The sequence below is a fragment of the Argentina silus genome, assembly GCF_951799395.1.
Source record: "Argentina silus genome assembly, chromosome: 16".
NCBI lineage: Eukaryota > Metazoa > Chordata > Actinopteri > Argentiniformes > Argentinidae > Argentina > Argentina silus.
Window position 1 is genome coordinate 16,352,941 of NC_139670.1, and position 24,186 is coordinate 16,377,126.

Here is a 24,186-nt window from a genome sequence, read left to right on the forward strand (position 1 = left end):
GAGTGATGGGAGAATGTGCTCGGAATGTCATTGGATGCACATCCCCATAGACCATCACTTGTTGTTCTGTGTGTCGTCCTGACTCTTTTACGACCGGGTAGGACTATTTTTCTATAGAGTTGTTGCTAGATTCTAGCGTGTAACATTGAAGAGAAAGGAAGAAAAACATGAAGGAAAAACTGAATTCAGTTCTTGCCAGAAGCGCGCTTCCATACACACAATCTAGCAGGCGAAGACATGAGGTACCGGATTGGTTTGACGTGGTTGGCGAGACGTCACTCGTTTCAAACGGGTTTCCGCCCCTTTGTAGCTACTTTTCCACAAATGATTTCACCAGGCTTTTCCCGAAACGAGAAGCCCGGTCCCAACACAACACAGGACATATCCTATTCCCTTTGACTCTCCTGACACGGTTTCTCAGCACACCCTCATAACAACGGTGACCTACATTGAGTCAAATAGAGAATAGAGTTCTCCCATCATTGCTCAGCAATCAGTGTTGATGGGTAATGCATTTTTTCCTGTGGTTTCAATGTGAGAGCCCTGGTGTCACAGTCACATATTGTGTTTGACTGGAAATGGAAATATGAAAGTACTTTAAAAACAGAAATGTGTGTTTGAAGCGTCTTCCATTCAGACACCATGCACATCACAGACTAGAGCGTTTGGAATGAATAAGTGTCTGTGTGTGTGTGTGTGTGTGTGTGTGTGTGTGTGTGTGCGTGTGTGTGTGTGTGTGCGTGTGTGTGTGTGTGTGTGTGTGTGTGTGTGTTGGTGAATGAGTTGAGAGGATGGCTATATATTGTATGCGATTGTATCATGTTTGAATGTGTATTGTGAAATTGTCTAGGATCTTCTACTCTTACTTAAGCCCACTTATATCAGAATTCCACGCCCTCCACTTCCATCTAGCCTGCAGTACCCCTCATCTCCTGCTCTCGCTCTGTTGCTCTCTCCCTGATGGTCAGAAGTGGAGTCAGGTGTGTGGGAGTCAAGTTACCAGCTGTCTGTCATCTTCCCATCATTAGCCCTGCCATAAAGACCTGTGAATGTTTTCTTGGCACACTTTCTTGGCCCATTAATATCAATCAATCATCGCTTGAATGCCACAGCCTATTTGAATATTGTTGCTGACCATGTGCATCCCTTCATGGCCACAATTTACCCATCTTCTATAATGGCTACTTCCAGCATGATAATTGTTATGGAAAATACATTCATAGAACTATTTTCAGGTTATACAAATCCTAGACTTCCACCACATAATGCACCATGTCACAAAGCAAAAGTCATCTCAAACTGGTTTCATGAACATGACAATGAGTTCAGTGTTCTTCAGTGGCCTTCCCAGCCACCGGATCTGAATCCAACAGAACACCTTTGAGATGTGGTAGAACAGGAGATTCACAGCTTCAAAGTGAACCTGAAAAATCCGCAGGAATTGCGTGATGCAATCATGTCATCATGGACCAGAATCTCAAAGGAATGTTTCCAACATCTTGTGGAATCAACGCCACGAAGAATTGAGGCTTTGAGAGCAAAGGGAGGCCCTACCCAGTATTAGTATAGTGTTCCTAATGAAGTGTGTGTGTGTGTGTGTGTGTGTGTGTGTGTGTGTGTGTGTGTGTGTGTGTGTGTGTGTGTGTGTGCTCGGTTAGTGTATATATTATAAGCTCGGTGGAAAAGGTCGATAAAAGATTTTACCAGAGAGTGGTAAATGGTGAGCACACACACACACACACACACGCACATTTAACACACGCAAGCACACACACACACACATGTGCACCAACTATTCGGATATAAGTGTACTAACAGTAAGAGAGTAGAAGACTCTAGTCCAAAATACACATTCAAACACAATACAATCGCATACAATACATAGCTATTACTCATTTACCAAAACACACACACACACACACACACACACACACACACACACACACACACACATTTCTATGAGTGACTGGGGTGAGACTGGGTTCAGCGGTTGCTAAGACTCACTGTGAAGGGGTTTCATTTCAAAACTTGCCATAGTTCCAATAGCACGCATATGACCTAGTGCTTCATGTTGGATATTCATTGGTGTACCTTAGAAATCGAAAATGGACTATTTCCAACCGCCAATGTATCGTTTAAAGACCCCCAAAATCAAACAAAATGGACAAAGGACAACTGAATTGATAGACTGAAGGATATCAATAGGAGCAAACTGGTTATGATCCATTTGCATCCATCCCTCTGTCCCTCTCCCCTTTCCTCCATCCCTCCATCCATCCCTCTCTCCCTTCCTCCCTCCCTCCCTCCCTCCCTCCACCCCTCTATCCATCCATCCACCCATCCCTCCCTCCCTCTCTCCCTACATCCATCCCTCCATCCACCCATCCCTCCCTCCTTTCATCCCTCCCTCTCTCTCCCTCCCTTCCTCCCTCCTTCCCTCCCTCCCTCCCTCCTCCTTCTCTGTTGCTAGTACCATTGATATCTCTTCCCCTGCGCTACACAGCTTTAGTTAGTCCTGTTCAGCCAGATGGCTGTTACTTTAACATTGATGGGTTTAAGAATACATCTGGGCCTGGCGCTGTGTCTGTTACAGTACAGACGCCCCCCCCCCCCCACCCCCCACTCCCCCCCCTCCTCTCCCCACGCTCCAGCAGCTGGAGGCTGACATTTGACTAGCAGGGAGAGAGGGAGTCCTGTAGGTCCCCAAACAGCTGGCACATGGGATGGCATAGGATGGGCATAGTCCTGCAAGCTGGCAGAGCACCTGTGACAGGTGGGGGCGGGGCAGTGTGTGGGGGGTATGTGTGTGTGTGTGTGTGTGTGTGTGGGGGGGGGGGGTGGACATTGGCTGGGAGTCTGTGACCACCCTGAGCCCGGGACACACAGAGAGGATGCAGGCACATCGCTGTTTACACATCAACACATTGTACCCATTCGCCCCCACGCAGCACCCAGTACACAGGCAGCAGAGAGACAGTCTGCTCTTGGCCCATTATCTCTGGTGAAATGGGCCAATATAGTCGTTTGATTGGTGGGGATGTTTTGTATGGTAATGTCACAGTATATTCGGGGCCATGTGCTGCAGAATCTAAATTATGTCTGACAATGGTACAATTGAACAAAATGTCCAATTAGTTATTCTGGGACATATTGTATGAAATTCAAACAAAAAAGTTTGCACCATAATGGCCGTAAATCTGGCTTGTATCCAGGGGCGTGGGTTTCATCAAGCATGACAATTTCACTTTTGGAAAATGAAAAAGGAAAACCTATTTAAAAGCTGCAACTCTGCGTGCTTTAGGACCATGCACAGGTGGGACGGCGGGCGGACGGGTAACCGGCTGGCTTTTGGACCACCCAGCCTGCAAAGAACAGACATTTACCCTTCATCACACCCGAATGTCAAAACGCAGGCATCTTCCATTTGTTTTACTCCAGCCATCTGTGTGTGTATTTCTCCACCTATGTGTGTATGTAGGCTTCAGTAGCCTGTGTGTGTGTGTCTGACTGACGATAAGAGCAGATGGACAAATCTGCCCTGATTCCAGACATTTGGCCGACAGATTTGTTTAAAAAAGCTTTATGCACCTTTATGCAAAATCCAAAGTCCACACACAAATCTGTCAGCTCTTATGTTCACCATTCAAAACTATTATCGATGCTGTCAACAGCCACTGAAAGATGTCGTTTTAGCTTTAGCAAATGACTGGTGTGTAGCCGTTCGTACACATATGTATAATTATATTTCATTCCATGTTATTATTGCTTCAGATTTGTGTTCTGTTGTGTTTATCAAGCATTGGCGCTTCACATTTGATTGCAGTTTGGTTTTTTTGTACAGTTACAATGTACAGTTACAGTACACCAATTATATTTGTCAATATGTTGTATTTAATATGTATTGTGTATTGTGGTATTGTAATGATTCCTAAGTTCTGACGAAACATAACCAGTGCATTATTTTTTGCATTTCAATGATTACACTATTACACTATTACACAACAAATACTCTGGGTACTTTGGTTAGTAATGAGGGCCCAGGGCTTCTAGTGTTAAAAGGACAGTATCTCATGAAGGGCATCAAATGGAAGTATTTTTACTTAGCTTTGTTCATAAGTTGCCAAATGTTCGGCTATAGTCTATGAACCTTGCCTGTAGAAGGATCAGCATCATACATTAATGAGAAGAAACCATTTAAATATTTTAACAAAAGCCAGAACAAAATATGCACCACCTTATTGGTATTTTCCTCTGCTCTCCTTTGGTGCTTATTGTTTATCAATTGTATTGTAATTTATATATATAAAACGTTTATCTTTTATTTCTGAAAAAAAAAAAAAAAAGACTCAATCAATCAATTTGCTGTTCCTGTAGAAATACAGGAAATCTGCTTAAAATTGCACAAATAATTCCCCCTCCAGACCCTCCTCCATACCCCGCCCCAGAAGTGTGCCCCCCACATTTAAAATTAAACCTACACCCGTGCATACTGTATATCACAGACTATGCAGGATCATATTGTAGCAATCCTATGTCAAAGCTTCTCACAGCTTATCAAGTATGCCTTATATCACAGCCACATGTGTGTACCACTTCGCAAGGATTATGGAAATCGAAATACCGGTGTAAACTTAAACATAATCTTATTCACAGTGTCACAGTGTGTGTGTTTGCTATTCACAGTCACCGATTCTTTACTCACACTCGCAGAAGTATAACAGGGTCACTTTACAATAGGCTTTCACTGACTAGCCACTCATAATATACATTGTAGAAAGAACATCTAGAAATCCACTAGGTTATCAGAATGTTCTTCTACAATGCTTGAATAAGGTGTTATATTATTGGGAGGCTTTTCTTTTCTTTTCTCCAGAAAGGACACACGCCAGTTTGAAAACACCAAAAAAAAAGTCCAGCCAGGAAAGAAGGAGAAGATGTCCCATCTGCTCGACAGCTTTTTCTATCGCTAACATAACAAAAGGCAGGACTGCAGACACACTCTTTCAATTTCACTCTCCCACTTGAAAACCCTGATCCAGGGTCCTGTAATCTATTTTCCCTCCCCGGCAAAGGGGGTTCTGTTAACTTGAACTCTCTCCCAGCCCACTCTGTTTTGGCCCCTATCTGCACATCATATTTATTTGATTTATTTTTTTTGCCGTACCATCAAAACAAAGAGAAAGGGACGCGTGTTATTCATCGCGACGCACTGAGATGATTGAACGGCGCAGGCTGCATTGGATCCTTGACCTCAAAGAAGTACAACAGATTTACGCTCTGTTGAGTTTGTGCAGACAGCAACATCAAAACAATTTCTCATGCCTTTTCTCCGTCAGGGCATTATGAGTGGAGAGCACAGTCTGTGCATCATATGATGATAGTAATTGTTTGATTTCAAATCCAAACTTTTGGAGAATAGAGTGTACAGACTCTATGCATGTAAGAGACTTCTGTATACCATTCATAAAACTAGGTTATACGCAGTTTATTCTTTAGTGTCCTTTGTGATACCGTACATTTTTGTTTGAGCGGAAGAGGGATCAGGAGAGAAAGAGAGAGAAAGAGAGAGAGAGAGAGAGAGAGAGAGAGAGAGAGAAGAGAGCAAGAATGTGAACATACTTCACATACTGTACCTAGTTTTAATCAAATTCAAACAGAATGTTTTTTGGGCCACTGACAATGACAATAAATTGCTATATTCAATTTTGCCCCTGACAATACAAGGCGGGGGGGGAAACCCTGCGGCACTGAAGAGTCCAAGATTAAAATGACCCATGTAAAGTCAAATAGGCATAGCAGGGGAGGGGGGGGTGGGGGGGTTGCTGGTGCATTAAATAAGCTCTTCACAAGACATTAGGCCAGCGGACATGACCACTGGCAAACATTACTACAGCACAGGCTTTCCTGTCATCTCTACGGCCTTCCTCTACCAAGCCTAGTCTCAGTTCCAGCTGCTTTTAAAAACAATGGTGCGTTGTGGGACCAAATACTATGGGGTTGTGTCTGATCATGCGTCGCCATTTTCACTAGGTGCCCATATATGAGGTAATGACCCTTCCTATCGAATACTTAGCATGCTAGTAGCGACGTTGAGGTTATCGATTATCATGCTATCACATCATTAAACCCAAAAGGGAGCATTTTCCCCAAAAACCCTGAGGGGCATTGGACACGGGTCCACTAAAATGTCTGAGCATCCACTGCTAAGATCACTGCGCTGGCAACGTTCGTTCAACAATTTTGAACGTTGTGGGCGGCCATTTAATCCATACAGAGCCTGATGCACATATAGGTTGGACAGAGGGCAGGGGATGAAGGACACAGGTTCTCAATCACTCAATGAGGAGCACTCCTCCAGAAATACCAAACAGAAGTGCCAAGCCTATCCTCTTTGAGTGTAGCCTCATCCTCAGGCTATTGCGCACAGCGCATATGAGCCTGGAATAACAACGTGGCCTTGTGGAAGGAAATTTACTGAGTAAAGTATTTGTCTTTTTTATTTTTTTATTTTAGTGACTGTTTTGGCTTTGAATCAGAAATGTGTGGTATGTAAGCACTGGGGGGAAGTGCTATGGGAGAGTGTTGGTGTGAGGTATATCAATGGCTATGCATCAGGAGTGTTGTATTAGGTAAATGAAGGCCAAGTTTAACACGTTCGTCCACCAGACCTTCCAAGCATATTGGGCGGAAGTGTCTGGGAACAAGATTACTTTGAGTGGTAGCTGTAGTTGAAGGGATGGGGGAGATATTTAAGGTTTACTTTGCATCTTACTACTATATGATGTCATAGTACTGTATGTACCTGTAAAGATAGATAGGACTCGTTTACCAAGCCCAGATTAAGCCGAGTCCTGGACTTCAGGCGTTGTTCATTGAAAACCCTGAAAGGGTTTTCTGATCAAGAGTAGGCTTAATATATGACCAGAAAATTGCCCCTAATGGTAAATCTTAATGGAGTGTTATAACTTGCACTCCACAGCCAACTATAAAATCGTTAAAATTGAAAAATGTTTCAGTTTCAGCCACATTATGAGGATAATAAGATAGGCAAGAAATTGAACGAGGTAAGAAAAGTGCTGAGGAGCGGAGGACATGCAGATTAAATGAGGTGAAGACAGTAGCCAGTCAGATAACTCCAGAGCAACGGCAGTTTTCCTCCTTTTTTCTCCTTTTTTCATCCTCCCTGAACCCTAACCCTAACCCTAACCTTGCCCCTAAACATAAACCTAACCCTTGATTAAGGCTCAACAACAGATGGGGCCTTTCTCAATTGTTAAAAACTTGCTTCCTCGCGTCCTCTCCGCCATCCTCTATCCTCAAAATGCATTGGAGGAGAACATCTTGTTGAGAAGTTCTGAGGATAAAGCCAATCATGACCTTTGCAGCATGGCCATCTAGTAATTACCTGTCTGTCCCTTTAAGGACCTCCACTTCACACTCTGTCTCTTAGATCAATACTCCCTGTTCTTCCATAGATGTCACTATTGATTGCCATCCCTCTCGTCACCCGACCCCGCCCCACTCTTCACCTTTGTCTTCTGTGCTATGGCGGACACTCAAGGGGACCTTGAAATTGGCCTGGTGATACTGATGAGTGAACTGTGTGTGTGCGTGTGTGTGTGTGTGTGTGTGTGTGTGTGTGTGTGTGTGCGTGCGTGTGTGTGTGTGTGTGTGTGTGACAAGGGATACCTCACACCAGCCTGACAGCTAACAGGGGCTACTCCAGCGTGTGACCCTCTACCAGCTCTCCATCAACAGCAGGGGCCCTTCCATCATTCACACTTGATACTCACACCCGATCACAGTTAGAAAAGACTGCAGGAGAGAGAAAGATATCAAACGAGAATGCAGTCTAGTAATAATGACGGTGTCAGAGTGTCTTGTGCAGTGTTTTTAGCCCAGTGTGAAGAGATTCTGTCCTCCACTGACACTTACAGTACTTTAGGTTTATGTGCCTTGGAAATAATACATCAAATTGTCCTCTTATCATAAAAGATGTCAAGGCAGTAACTTTATTCATTTCCGATTAAATGAGTTCCTAGCTGTTGGAGGGAAGAGACGGACAGCTGAAACAACTCGTGATTTTGCTGAGACAAGTCAAGTTTGGAGGAAATGAGGTTTGAAATGTACGGCTGACTTGATTTGCTTCCGTTTTTTTTGGGTGACTTTCATAGTATGTGCAAAGAAGGCTTATGCTGCATATCTATCATCCAAAACAGACCTGAGTTCAGTATAGTATAGTATAGTATAGTATAGTATAGTATAGTATAGTACAGTATAGATAGTATTTGAAATAATACTTATGTAGCTTTGCTGGATTGAGTTTGCCTGGCACAATGGGGACCAATGGAATAGCCCCAAAAAGGTATCATCTGGCACTCCAGGCAGGCTCAAGCAAAGAAAGTACTTATTTAATAAGTAAAATGACCCAGGTCTGCTCACAAAACACTGATTACATGGAACATACACTCTAAATCTCTATACCTCTGGAATATCCAGATTTAATTGACCTTTTAGAGCATGATTGAGGATAAGTAGCTACATGCCACTGTACATACTGCAGTGTCAATCAGTGTGCCACATAGTGGTACTTGCACTGTAATTGCCCTGATTCTGTACTGTATCTCTGCATATAACATAACATCAGTGCTCAAATTGAGGGGGTGTGTGGGGTATGGCCTTGTTAGATATAGATTTTGGGGGAAAAAGAACAAATAATTAAAACGAGCTGATTATCAAAAATGTAATCAACCGCACAAGAAGCTTATGATAGTAACATTGAACGGGGGGGGGGGGGGGGGGGGGGAGCGAGACCCCTCATTGAGAGACTCATTTAAACTTTCTCTGCATTCAAGGTGATTGGTTTGAGCAAGGAACTATGTATACTCGCTAATCTTGATCACACAATCGGTAGTCATGTCTTGCAACAGATCGGCGATTCGGCGCAATCGGAATTCTCGGACCAATCCACTTGTATGGGGAAGACAGTCGTATCTCAGGACTGCTGATGGATTTAAAGCGTGTGTGTGTGTGTCTATCTGTCAGGAGATGTATGTGTGTGTGTGTGTGCATAGAGGAGATTCATTATTTGTAATTCTTCTTGGCTGGCTCTTACCTGCTACAGTACATAGCAAACTAGCCTAACTTAGATAGTCTGGCAAACATTGATCTTTAGCTCGATATAGGATATAGATTTTCATAGGGTGTACTCTACCTTGAACATTTGGCTGTATTCCTTTCTGACCAGAATTCACTGAGAGACATTTCTACAAAGATTTTGCTGTGATCCGTGATGCCTTGATTTCCCAGTATTTCTCTGGTATCCGACCCTCACCACAGGTTTGTTTGCTCGACCTCCACAAACGACATGCTGGCTTTTGACCCATCCTCATCTCCCATCACCAGATCACACCAGGCACTGAGTCTGATCTACCACTGGTTTTTGCCAGTCGGCTACTTCACACTGCCATCTCCCCGACGCTCGACCCTTCCCTGTGGTTGTTCGCTCAGTCTCCGTATACCTCTGTATCACCTCTTTTTTCCACCTCTTTTTTCCATCGGTCAGCTTTCCATGAGCCCAGCTACTGCGCTCACTGCTCCACGGCTGTTAGCTGTAGGTTGTTTTCCTTGGGTGGGTTCAAACAGCCGTCTTACACGTCGTTTTTACCTACAGTTGCCTTTCTTACAGTCACAAAGAAAACATTCACGTGCGCCACTTCCTTGTTTCTTTAACAGTCACGGTGATGACGTCACTCGGCCCGCTTTTTTTGTCACTCAGGTTACGGTTTACTCCAGACTCATTGTTGTGGAAATAACTTAGCACTACTATGCATTGCCATATTGCTTCTCCCTGGGCCTTTTGGGTTACGTACCAAACTGACTCCACTGAATGAATAACTCTATCTCTCTTATTTACCTACACTGCTGTTGGTTATTTTTGTCTCACTCTGACACACCATGCGAGTCTCCACTCTCTTCACTCGCCCCTGCGGCTTCTCGCCTCTCCCCTTCCCCCGTCCTGCCTGCACCACACTCATTTCTCTCCTCCCTGGCCAGAGCTCCTGTGACACAGGTCACTCTGGCTCCCGCTGGCTTCTCTCTTCCGTCTTAAGTGGTGCCCTTCCTCCCTCCTCCCTCCTCCCTCCTCCCTCAGCTCCTTCTGCTTTCCTCGGCCCAGGCTACCACCCAAGCCGCTGGCTCCCCCCTGACCGCTGGCTCCCCCCCGACCTCTGGCTACCCCCAGGCCGCTGGCTACCCCCAGACCGCTGGCTACCCCCAGACTGCTGGCTACCCCCAGACCCCTCTACCCCCCGACCACTGGCTACCACCAGGCCGCTGGCCACCCCTAGACCGCTGGCTACCCCCAGACCCCTCTACCCCCAGGCCGCTGGCTACCCCCAGACCCCTCTACCCCCAGGCCGCTGGCTACCCCTAGACCGCTGGCCACCACCGGAACCCCCAGGTCGCTGGCTACCCCTAGACCCCTCTACCCCCCGTCCACTGGCTACCCCCAGGCCGCTGACTACCCCAAGACCGCTGGCTACCGCTGGCTACCCCCAGGCCGCTGGCTACCTCTAGACCCCTCTACCCCCCGTCCACTGGCTACCCCCAGGCCGCTGGCTACCCATAGACCGCTGGCTACCGCTTGTCCTTCTCCCCCTCATGCTTCTCAGTGTTCTCCATTGCCTTATCACGGTTGCTTAACTGACTCTTCGAGGTGATGGGAGTACGCACATTGTTCCCATCCTGCTTGTTTCTCCACTCCTGCAGGTAGCCCTCTCGCATCTCCGTTTTCTCCATGGCCTTTTCAAGGCTGCTAACTGACCCCACTTGACGATGGCAACACGCACAGCGTGCCGATCCTGCCTGAAGTGCTGCTGAAAGCCACCACCAGGTGGAGGCAAGAGCTGTGAAGGATGTTTGAAAAGAGTCATCCTTCTTGGTTCCTTATAACAAAAATAATGACACAAAGAAACGTGAGAGAGAATAGTTATGATTGCAGAGCCTTGCTTAATCAGCTTGCTGGATAAATTCACTTCTTGCACGAATGACAGAATATCTCCTATATTTGACCAAACAGAGTTGATTAGCAGATCAGGTCATGAATGACAGGGACATGAAGAGTGGAAATTGTTTAAATATCAAGTTATCTTAAGGGGGACCAACTTGTATTTTTCAAATATCCTCATCTACTATCTACATACCGTTTGTTGTCACCACATATTCTCTCATATGCGCGGCACGTGACACAGGGAACATTTTATACGAATAAGTGAGTCTGCTTTGATAATGCAACCTTTGATTTGATTCTATGGATTACAGAATAATAGGAATTTCCATGCGAGATAGGTTCAAGGATTTAAGGGATTCAGAGGGACTGAATAGAAAAGTAGATAGGCTGGACAGAGAAGATTTCTGTTTTCTCTCCCATGCCTCTACTTCATGGCTGTGACAGAGACGCCTATGTAGTGCGTAGTGCGCAAAAAGTGTTTTGCAACGTTGAATTCCCCCTTCCCCTTCCCCTTCCCCTTCCCCTTCCCCCACCCATTTGTTAAAAACGGGGTGAGAACAGGTTGACGAACCGCTTCAGGTTTTCACCACCGAGACCATTTGGGTGGGATGAAGCGGGGGAAATAACGGAGTAAATAATAATAATAATAATATAGGCCCTACTGGATTATTCAAAACAGAAACCACGGTCAATTTCAAGCTCAATCACGATTAATCTCTGATGTTTGGAATGTCGCACAAAGCAAATGTCCACATTTGTGTACAGTCCGTTATGCAGTATGTGTCCTATGCAGTTCAGATAGGGCTCTCTGAGCTGTATGGCCCCAGGAAAATGCCACAAACATTTGGTAAGACACTGCTTTCGACTCAAACTCACTTGATCCATATTCTAGAAGTGTTGCCGGGTAGACTGGTACCAGAGATGAATTGAAATGATAAAAAAAGATGTCATGAATCAAGATAATTAAATATACTTACCACCTGTCCTCTCTGTCATGCCCACCTCCTGTGCTCTCCGCGACTCACGTGCACACTCTCAACCCTCCCTGTTCTCAGTGACTCACATGCACAACCACTTGAGACAATTAATGTGCACCTTGCACCCGACTCGTGCACAAGGCTCCTACGCTGACACTGCTCGCAACCGAGCTTGAAACGGGTCGATTGGCTGGATGGCTTTTGGAAGGGTTACACACAACCAGCTGGCCCCACCAGATGAGTCTCACACTCACACCGACTCTCTCCAAAAGGCGGGGCCACTCGCATCCTCTGAACCATGCCTGAGGTTGGCCCTCCCTTAGTGGCATCCAAGCCAAAGCACATATCATACTTCTCACACATCCACGCATAGGCATCTCTAGAGAGAAACCAAACTCGATAACTCAGAATATGTTCCAGCATGATTTGTATTGTATCTTGTCTTCAACAAAAGAGAACATTGTGATTATTCAACCAGAGTTTTAGTAAACAGTTTGAAAAAGTCATATCATGCAAATGCTAGTTGCAGTATTCAAAACTCCCATTGATTCTCATCGTATCATCATTTAGAAATATTATGGTTAAGATGGCTGATTTTGCTCAGACTTTAGCACAATGTTCCTCATGCAAATTGAAGCCCTAAGGGTGGTTAAGTATGAGTGTTAATAATAATAAATACTTTGGAAACGGAAATTGCTTTGGATGAGTATCATGCTGAAAATACCTCACATGTCATTGTGTATGGTCCTATGAACTACGATTCATCAGTTCAATAAAATTAAAAGAACCCTTCGAAAACGGCATGGAGTGAAAATCACAGGTAATGACTGCTTCACGAGGAAAGAATGTGTTTAAATCCTCAGGGCTGGGGACTCGCTGAGCTCTGCAAACATACAGTAAGTGCTTTTCCCTCTAATTTCCCAACGCAAACACATTCTGACTCCTGCACAAAACCTCTACCCTAAAACAATTACGTTATGCCATGATACTCAATTAATGCACACTTTACAACAAGAAAATACAAATGCCGGATTGAATACCAATGAGAACAGCTTTGATTCTGCAAGTCAAATTAACTCCACAAAGGTGTGACAGAGACAATAAGCCTTTCATACTGCAGCAAAGTAAAAGTCTGCAGCGGCGGTAAAGTACAGTGGCCAAATATCTGAAAAAAATACTTCTAACCCATTTAGCCTTTCAAGCAAATACCTTCGGGGGGAACGGCACAGCATATGCCCCCTGTAATTACAAAAACCTGCAGTTGACTTAAAGGCAAAACTCCAACCCTCGAGCAGGCACTATTTGGACCCACACACACACACACACACACACAGTCCCAGAGAGGGGGGTTGCAGGGGGATGTGGGGGATGGAGGGTAGGGGTGATGAGCAGCAGTATGAGAAAGCCGGCTGCTCATTGGGCGGTTAGGGGGAACAGCGGCGGGTGACCTCCCGTAACACCTGTCAAATGCATCACTAATGTTCAAACGCAATTACAGCCGAGCCCAGGCCCCCAAACACACCAGCACACCAGCCAGCAGCCAGCCGGCCACACCTCTGAATGAGGAGTGAGTCAGACGAGAGTCACAGTTTGAGAAGAGGGAGAGAGAGAGAGAGAGAGAGAGAGAGAGAGAGCAAGCGAGAGAGCGAGATAAAGAGAGAGAAAGAGAAAGGGAGATCTATTACACTGAAGGGGGCCCCTGGCTGTGCGAGAGAACGCTCCGACTACCATCTGTGGCATGGCTGCCAACGGGCCCCGTGTGTGATGGAAAGAAATACATGGGGAAGTCTAAGGAGGGAGAGAAATACGGCCACAACAACAGGAGGCCCACTCATTACAGGCTAAAAGACACCACAGGCTCCACTACTGCAGCCCTAGTGGGGAAGCTTCAATTTCCCCCCCCCATAAACCGCTAATGGTTCAGCCCTCAACCGAGGAAAACAATTAGGAGGAAGAGTTAAGTCATAAACACACTCTTAGTCAAGTCTTAACCCACCAGAATAAATATTAGTGAACCATTTTCTGTGTTTTATCGCCCGAGGAAATGCGATGCTGTAAGCCTGATTGCTAGAGTAAATTTCCCTCAAGTTAAGGAGGTAATTATCACGGCATATCATTAGCGGCGGTATTTCAATACGTTGAATATGAGTAAATAGTAAATACACATACCATTAGGGCTCTCTTCGTCGATGGCAACGATGGTGGCGGGAGGCCCAGTCCTAGAGAGTTTGCATTCTGAAAATCATGGGGAAAAAAATAAAAAGACAAAGGTTTTAGGCAATATCCAATGGACTTTTCCCATAAATTGTTTCAGTTTACACTCATACGGGTTACATAGCATCTGCTATCACCTTAACAACTTGTTTTCTTCTTTTCTCTCGCACTGTGACTGCCGGTGGCACTTATTCTCATCAAAGGTTTTTACTTACGATGACGTGTGATGTATAGTTGATTCACTTACTTTAGACAAATGTACTTGTTGTAAGTCGCTTTGGCTAAAAGCGTTTGCTCAAATGTAAAATGTAAATGTGCGGATACATGTACTGCCATTGAGGAACGGTGCATAAAGAGCAAAGTGCACAGTGTGTAATGAAATATGGCTTCTTTATGAGCACTACCATGCTGTTACCGCAGAGGTGGCAAGAGTGCTAGAGTCAGTTCACAGAGAGAGAGACACGGGAGGGAGAGAGAGAGGGAGGGGGAGAGAGAGGGAGGGGGAGAGAGAGAGAGAGCAACAGAGAGCATCGAAGGGGAAAAAGATGTCCTTACCCTCATACTGCCAGTCTGGAGTCAAAGATAGTGTCATCAGCAGAGAGCCCAACAGAATGATGGAAGAAAAGGGAAAAAAAGGCTGAGAGTCATATTTCCACAAAGCACATGAACGATTAGAGAAGGAAAAGGAATGAAAAGAAAAGTATAGTTACTTTGAAAACTTTGAACAGAGTTACAAGAGTTCACGGCCACAACTCTGCCATCACTCTTTTCATGACGAGATCAAGGTTAACTCAACTCAGTTTCATGACTTCAGAGCTGCAACTGTTATGTTATTGGAGGGGGGCAAACAAAATGACATAGCTAGCAACAATCCCACTTCTGACACCAGCCAAGCAACTAATTAAGCTATTAAGGAAAGAAAAAAAAAGAAAAAAAAACACCACTCTCTTCAATGTTCAGCCTTCATAGATCATTTGCTCCCCACCCAGTTGATTTCACTCCCTGCTAACAGCAACACACAGTAGATGAACTGCCTTGCGACATTGACAGTGAGACGGGGGGGGGGCTGCTGTGGTGGTCGGATCTGAATGACTGCATCAGTGAGAGATTTGATGAACTGGCTCCTTGGGTGGCAGGCAGACAGGGCCAGATCTATTGCCATGGCGGGGGGAGGTGTGCATTTGTTATCGAGGAGGTGTCTGTTTCACCCCATCAGCCCAACCCCCTCCCCCCCCCCTCCCCCCCTCCCCCCCTCCCCCCCCCACAACTGTTTTAGACACGCACCTTTACCAAATACGAATGGCTAGTTATGAGAAGACCGACAGCTGGGTATAAATCATAGTGGCGGCGTCGCGGTGAGTTCCCCGCTGTAAAGACAGATAAGTGATCATGGAGAAAATGGCTTTTCAGGGGAGGCTGCACTTGCTGGATTATTACTCGGAAAAAAAAAAAGTCTCCCTCCAACACAATAGCCGTTCACGCCGGTAAGTGCACAGCGCAGACAAGATAGACAGACAAGATATCAAAATGCCCTCTACCCGCTCCCGTAAACTGCTCCAAATGTGCCTGAGACAGCTCCGGAACGTTGGGTATTGATTACATCATTTGGTTGTCTCTGGTGGTGATGGTGGACGAATAGTCAAGGGAGGGGGAGGGGGAGAAGAGGAGTGGCATGTTTGCCTTGTTTACGCCAGTTTTCCCCTCTGTGCTCTGACATTCATGAATTACTAATTACCCGTGGCTGCGTAGGGTTACATGATTAGTCTGTGTAACCCGACACCGTCCAACTACTGGGGGGGGGGTTCTCTTATCAACCCTACAGTATTTGCACAGCCACCGCACTGGAACAACAATGGTCTCCATGGAAGACCAAACGATCAAATATTCAGGGCCAGGCCTGCCTTATAGACTCTAGCACGGATGACTGAATGACTTCTTTGACATCAGAGGAATGCCTGTGATCTACTCTTCCAGATTCGAAACAGACACAAAGAGACTTTGTATTGGATGGTTGTGCAGGACTGTTTGCTAGGCAACCATCCAAGCAGTATCCAATTAAGACTACAGTTTAAAAGAAAATAAGATATTGAATCAGACTTTCTTGAAAAAAGAACAATCCTGTCATGGACATTGACTGCATGATATACTGTATAGTGCCCTGCGTAGGTAATGGGACAGTGAAGCATTTGTTCTTCTTTTGCCTGTTTACTCCAAAAGTTTGGATTTGAAATGAAACAATTACTATGAGGTTTAAGTATATATTGTCATCTATTTCAGGGCACAAAGAGTAATGGGACAGATTCATATAATGTCCAAATTAAGCACTCATGTCTAGTATTTGGTCGACAATGCTTTGCATACAATAACCGGCCTGAAGTCTGCGACCCATTGACCCCACCAGATGCTGGGTATCATCTCTGGTGATGCTCTGCCAGGCCTGGATTGTAGCCATATTCAGTTGTTTGTTTTGAGGCATTTTTTGCATAAATCATCAGGAAATTATGAATAGTGTTCAATTGGATTTAAATCTGAAGATTGACTTGGCCAGTCACTTTTTGGCTCTGAAAAACTCTTTTGGGTCATGTGTCTTACTGTATGATGAAGCACCATCCAATGAATTAGGAGGCATTTGCTTGTACTAGAGGAGACATTAGATATTTCTATTACAGAATACATTCTGCTGCTTCCGTCAGCAGTTACATTATCAATTTAGACAAGTTAGTCAGATGTAGTGGCAGCTATACATGTCCAAACATTAACACCCCCTCCACCATGTTTCACAGATGAGGTGGCATGCTGTAAATTTTGGCCAAATCCTTTTTTCTCCAAACTTTCCTCTTGCAATCACTCTGGTACATGACAAGTCTTATCTGTCCACAAGACCTTTTTCTAGACCTCTGTAGGCATTTTAGGTACTTTTTAGCAAACCTGACCATCCTTTTTAAGGATAACTAATGGTTTGTACCTTTCAGTGAAGCCTCTGTAGTTCGTCTGGTGAGGCATTCTGCGGATGGTAATCTCTAACATATTCACACCTACCTCCTGGAGATCTGTGGGACAGTTGTTTAATTATGGTGAGCATTCTTCTGACATCCACTGTAGAAGTCTTCTTTGGTCTACCAGCCTGTTTGTTCCAAACTATTGATTTTGGCAAGCCTAAGGTTTTGGCTATGTTCCTTTTTTCAGATTTGTCTGCCTAATAATGGCTTCCTTGACTTTCATTGACACCTCTTTGGTCCTCATGAAATAGGGGGACTATGTATAAAAAGTCATTTCTAAATGGTGAAACCAATATGTACACAAATACACATTTCAAATCCAAACGTTTGGTGTCGAGCCAAAAGAAGAACAAATGCTTCACTTCCCCATTACTTACGTAGGGCGCTACACTGTACGCATATTATATATGACATATCTATAGTGTCTTACAGTACAGTGTGTCCATACATTTTGTGTATATGGTCCCGAAATCCAACCCACAACCCTACCTTTGCTGACTCAATACTCTGAGCTACACAGGACTATAGAGGAGAAACGAAAAACTGATTTGAATGTGAAATCGTCATACTATAATATTTTGTCGTAAATGTCTGTAAGAGATAGTCTGCCCCCGTCAAGCAAACTCAACTGCATGTTCTAAGACTGGGAGAGTATTCCTCCCAAGGAAAACAGACTCTAATGCGGCACAATCTCTAGGGCTGCTTATCTAATAACCCAATTGTAAGTCCATCTGTTTGTCTGCCGAAACTGTTCCAAGGCAAACTAGCCGACACAATAAGACTCTAAACCCTGACCCAGCCAACAGTCATTCTCCAGTTCAGATGTTTGGGCTTACTTTGGATTTGGTTTCTAAATGTCAGGGATTAAACATATGGCCTGTTATGGATTGAAGCAAGAATATCGCTGATTTGAGGTCGGTGTTATCGTTAAAATCGACCGTTCATACCAGATTACGCTAAACATTGCATAAAGGAAGTCTCAGGATACACGACAACAAGCACAATTAGAATTCCATCTGAGCATAGTGAGGCTGATGAAATCATCGGCTATTATCGGAATCAGAACATCTCTAAATGGCTCAGTTCCAGAAAGCAGAACCATACCGTGAGACAATGAACATGCCCTAAGACAATCTCTGTTCTGTTCCTCTATCTGTGCTGATAACCTGTGCGAAAGATGCTGTCAGGAGATTGGGCCAAGGCCATCCACAGTAATCATCACACAGATCAATACGCAGCAATAAGCTCCATAAATAAGCTAGCAAACAGTCCTGGTCAACCAGGCCAGTTCTACTCAGAGGAGGGCATCATAATCACAATATTTCTCTATGTCTCATTTGAAGCTTAATGGAAAAATGAAAAAAACGAGAGTGGTTTCATGATGTGTTTGGGTTTGGCCTTGAGGGAAGTTCGGTATGAACAAAGTGTGTGTTTGATAGCAAAGAGTGTTATGAAATGTGACATTTTGAAATGAAATGCATATGCAATATCCATAAGACTGAAGTACATAAATACTTTCCCGTAAGGCCTTAAGCCGTATGAAGAGACACTCTTGTCAACTTTCTAGTAATTTAGTCCTTTTTATACGATTTGCATAATATTTCCATTGCCACAATATTTCCAAAACACATAATCTTTCAAACCCTATTCCTGGTAGTATTGGAAACTTGGAGATTCAAATGAGGTTTTATAAAAACATCATGCAGGGGTTTTCAAAGTATTCAGGCAGATTCAAACCTATTCAATATTCATCATCAAATTCACTTTAGTCCATCTTTCATGTTTCATTAATACATTCATGCCTCATTTATGTTTCAGTTTATCTTTGAATTAAAAACTGTGGGTAAACACATTTGAAAACCACCCACCCCCCCCCCCACACACACACACACACACACACACACACACACACACACACATTATATGTTCAGACAACTCTAATGAGGACGATAAAGGCCGCAGGGATCCATTGAAGAACGTCGGACTCTAGAACACCTCTCAGAACTCCACATGTCATCTTCATTACTCCCCGTCCTTCTAATGAAGACTGGGTGTGTATGTGGACAAAAACACACACACATGCACACGGACACACACACGCACACACTACACACACACACACACACACGCATGCACACACACGCACACACACACACACACACACACACACACACTACACACACACTACACACACACACTACACACACACACGCACACACTACACACACACACGCACACACACACACACACACACAGACACACTTCACACACTAACACATAGTCAAAGGTCTCTCTACTTGGTAAACAAATCTAACCAGCAGGTAATTAAAATATCTCAGACAGCTTGAGGGAATGTTGTCAGCCGATAATTACAGCACGGCCAAAATACATGTTTAACTCTCTCATATATTCAATTTTCTTATTAGCAGACCCGTGCCTGGTCTGTATTCGAAGGAATATTGTCGCGGCGCCAGTCCCCATATTGGACTTTCAGCACTGTAATGGATAAAGCTATGCTGGAGATGACATCCAGCTGATCCCTGTACAGCGCGACGCTGACTGGGTTTTCACCAGAGAGACATCAATCTCTCACAAGGTCAGAGATCCCCAGTCTCCTCCTCCGGTGAGGGATGGATGAGCCTACAGGGAATGGCTTTGAATACCTGCTGATCTTAGCTACGGGTTTTTATATATATTGCGCCTCGGCTGACTCCGACGTAGGCTATAGGGTGGAAGGAAGGGAGGGAGGAAGGGAGGAAGGGAGGAAGGGAGGAAGGAGCCCTGAAAGAAAGCCGATCAAATCCATTCCCGTCACGTTGTAGATTTAGATTCGTGCCGTGAGATTTTCAACAGTGTAAGGTACCGGCTTCAAATGAAGAGAGAGGAAGTATGTTTCAGAGTGGTTGTGTGTAGTTGAGGGTGCTCAAGTAAAGAGCGCTGGAAAATGGCGGTGAGACGAAGTGTCTGTATCGCTAATTAGACAGGGGAGGGTAAACACATCGCCGGCCTCTCAGTATGACACTGCGTGGGCTTTTCGGGTCGTGTCTTTAACCATCCCCCCCCCCCCCCCCCCCCACACACACACACACACACACCCCCCCACGACATTTGCATCTCGGATCAGTGGTGACTGGAAATAGGAGTGAGTGGGTGGCGGAGTGGGGGGGGGGGTGGGGGGGTGGGGGGGAGGGAGGGGGGGGGGCAGCACAGAGAAGGGGTTGGCAGACTACACCAGTGTGAGATGGATGGGGGGGGGGGGGGGGGAGAGAAAAGAGAGGGAGGGAGAAGGAGGGATGTGTGGGGTTAAGGAACCGAGACAAACAAGACCAGGGTGAGGTGGAGGGAGGGAGGGAGGGAGGGTGGGAGGGAGAGGAGAGAAAAAAAGAGATGGAGGTGATGGGAAGGGTTGAGGGTGGGAGAGAGGGAGGATTAAGGACCACAAAGGTGAGGCAGAGTAGACTACACCAGCGGAGAGATGCCCTCAGACTCTCTCTCTCTCTCTCGCTCTCTCTCTCTCTCTTTCCTTCCCCCTGACGGCGGTGAAGGGAAAGAGGGAGAGAGCCTGGAGGCATCTCGTCCCGGTGTAGTCTAGTCTGCTGACATTCTGGGGTCATGCCCGGAAAACGTAGGGCAGGGATCCGAGGCATAGAGGGAGTGTGGTGTGTGGGGATAAAACAAGCAGGCTGAAGCCCAATGCCCCCCGTTCTGGGAGCCTAACTCAGACTGGCATCGGCCCCCGACTGATCAACGGTGTGAGCTGCTGATGAGACAGGCGAGCCCGAGCTCTGTCTATACCACCGTCACTCTTAACAACCTCTGCTGTGATTCAGGGAGCTAGGCTTCGAATAGTACGTCGGTAAGGAGCTCAGACAAACAAATCAACATGCTATTGAATTTTTTTTTCCCCAGAAATCAAGCACTCAAATATTACAGGCTACAGAAGGGTTTGGGTTAGATAGAATGCCTCATGTATAGAAGACAACTGAAATGTATCGCAGGAAAAGTTGTAGTGTTGTGTAAGTTTTTCGCTATTTTTCATGAGATTGTTGTGAGGTTGTTTGTGTCCCCGGGGGATTTAGTGGGTGATTCGTCGGGGAGGGTTTCGGTGGAAATGGATCTACTCACTCAATTCCTCCCCAGCTGTTGCCAAGCTCCGGTACAAAACCCCCGCTTTGGTTTAAACGGGACCCGCTAAAAACCACACTGATGTCATCGCGAAAACAATCTTTATTTCTCACTGCGTCTCGCACTCGTTTGGAAGCGTTTGACCAGGATTTGCTGGTATACTTTATGGAGCTGTGTCATCAGAAACATTCATCGTCTCTTGCCAAAAGGCCAAAACCGGCTAATTTTGTATTGGATCCCCACGCAGTGGTGTTGCTATGTAAAACGTACATGGCATTGCTAAGGCACGTTGCATGCGAAACTGTCGGTGTAAATGGGTCATTTGTTTATACGGATCTCTTTTAGACAACCATGGCTAACCATAATCTCCTGCAAGTCCTGCAAGCTGAAAAACTAGTTGCTGAATAATTCTGTTACAGGCCATAGCAGTACCTGTATATTCCTACGTATAGCACAGTGAAGCATGTGGTGAGAGAACTCAGGCTCAGTAGAGTGTGGGTGTGTGTGAGTGGGACACTCTGGTTCAGTGCCTGGGTGGGTGCTCAGGGATCAGCTCTATACTGGAACCCATACATTATGCAATAGCAGAAATCCCACCCAAGCACCTACGAGAGGCAACAGGAACTGATTAGCAGGAGAGAGAGAGAAGAAAGATGGGAGAAAGGTAAAAGGGAAGGGATGATAATGTGTGCGTGCGTGCGTGCGTGCGTGCGTGCGTGCGTGCGTACGTGCGTGCGTGTGTGTTGACAGACAGAGACACAGAGAGTGACGTGGACCAACGCTCCAATGAAGTCCATCTCTGTGGCGCTGTGTGACACTGATGACAGGCTTAAGACGGTATCCATCACTCCATGGCAACCACAGAGGATGCGCTCATTTCCCTCAGCAACTGCATCGCCGTCGCTTCATAACAACAAAAAGTCCTCTCTCTCTCTAACGATCCAAACATCCATTACAGCTACTTCACCACCGTACGGGTCAGAATCCAATGGGACGAACAGTTATATATATATATATATATATATATATATCTCACCGTGTGTTATAACAGCGAGTCATCATCTAATCGGACAGAATGTTCCGGTTGGTTCCCTCATACAGTCATATTAATAGCACGTAGGACCTGAAGATCTCTAGCACTCTGATATACAATGCATCTTCTTATGCCCTGCAGGTACCATTAACGGCCAATCACATCCTCATAGGCTCGGTCACTTAGCTGGTCAGCCTGCACGTCGGACACACACAAACAATCGCGAGTATAAGGGGCGGAAAACCCAATTTTATGGAACCGGTGAAGAATTAACATTGGGCCAAGGTGAAAACAGTTCATTAATATGGCCAACTTCCGAGGTCCAAGACGATAAATCAGTGAAATAAGAGGACAGTCGACATTTCCCCTTTTTTTAATCTGTTAAAGGTCTCATTTAGAACGGTTTCAGACGGACGGAGGAGAGAGGGAGGAGCATCGATAAATCTATAGCACATTTCAGAATATTTAACTTCATTAAGGCACGGGTCAAATGCACGGGCAGTAGCACCCTTGACTTCACTAACGCGGAGTCACATATGCTTCTGCGAGTCAAATGTCACCATATAAATCCAGGGGAATCTGTCAGGGAGAATATTAATCCGTGGGGGAATGCCTGTAAATGAGGGGGAGTGTTGGAGCAGCTCTACTGTAAGAGTTGGAAGGAGGTAGTCTTATCATATCATATGTTATCTCGCTTCCATCTGTGGGAGGCACAACCAAATAGAGTTCCATGGTGACAAAACGTTCAAATAATAAATGAATTCTCCGTATTTCAGGCCCTAGACGTTATGAAATAAGAGACATCATCAGGTAAAACAACATGTAAATGTACACTCTGGCAGGCCATTGGATATAGGTACACGAAGCTACAGTATGACAGTTTGGTTCCTGAGACCAATAGTCTTCTGTCCTCTATTCCTTGTGTCCTCCTTCCTCACTCCCTCCTCAAAAGGCATCGGAGGAGAAGATCTAGGGTTCCTCCCCGTATATGTTCTCCTCCAATGCTGTTTGAGATGGAAGCGATGAGAGAGGAGGCAAGAAATTGAGGAAGGACTATTGGGACGCAACCCACATAGTACAGTTAATGCTTCCCACGTTAATGCTTCCCACGTTAATGCTTCCCACGTCAGGTCAGTGAGGAGAACTTACCCTCTGTGTCTTGAGACAGGCAACAGGAGGCAACCAGAAGGATTCCTATCCCTATTCCGAGCCATTTCAAGTGCCATGACCTCTGCCGCATTTTGGTCAAGCGTTACTGCGAGGCCACCTGGATGGGAGACGGGAAAAGACAGAGAAGAATGACATTCATTTACAAGATCCTTTGAAGGCCACACAACCTAGGTTGGTGGAATTTGTTTTCAGTAGAGCGTGGTATTTTCCGTTTTCAGGACTACATTTACCAGAAAAAAGTATGTGTATGTTATCTGTATGTGGCCATTACAATCCTAATATTATCTATGGTGTTTACATAGACAGGTAATGCTACAGTCACTGACATACTGTCGTGGAACTAAGCCTTGAAGAAACTACAATACAACAAAGCCACAAGCCAACGCTAATATTAACAGCACAAGACAAATATAAGCTGTCATGATATCTTGTTCTAATCTTAACCCTTTTCATCATTCTCTCGAGAGCCTTTTTGCTACATTTCCCACTGTTCCATCACTGGAGAAGATAAAACTTCCCATTGAGATTATAGGTTTTCTGAGGGGAATCAGACATTCCAAAAGAGTTTTTTTTTTACCACACAATTTTTACCTCTGTGAAATAATTTTCTTGGGCTACGGGAGTCTCATATCCAATTCATGTTCCCTCATGAAATAC

At 45.2% G+C, this 24,186-nt stretch overlaps 1 protein-coding gene across 1 annotated transcript in view; it reads right to left on the reverse strand.

The window, feature by feature from the left end:
* pcdh15b (protocadherin-related 15b) overlaps positions 1–23,599 on the reverse strand; it is a gene marked incomplete at its 5' end in the record, with an annotated part of 120,845 nt that extends 97,246 nt beyond the window's left edge. Inside the window, 2 exons of the mRNA XM_083688217.1 lie at positions 14,158–14,223; positions 23,509–23,599. Coding sequence (XP_083544343.1) covers positions 14,158–14,223; positions 23,509–23,599 — 157 coding nt within the window. The remainder of the gene's footprint in view (positions 1–14,157; positions 14,224–23,508) is intronic.
* Between the last annotated feature and the right edge of the window lie 587 nt (positions 23,600–24,186).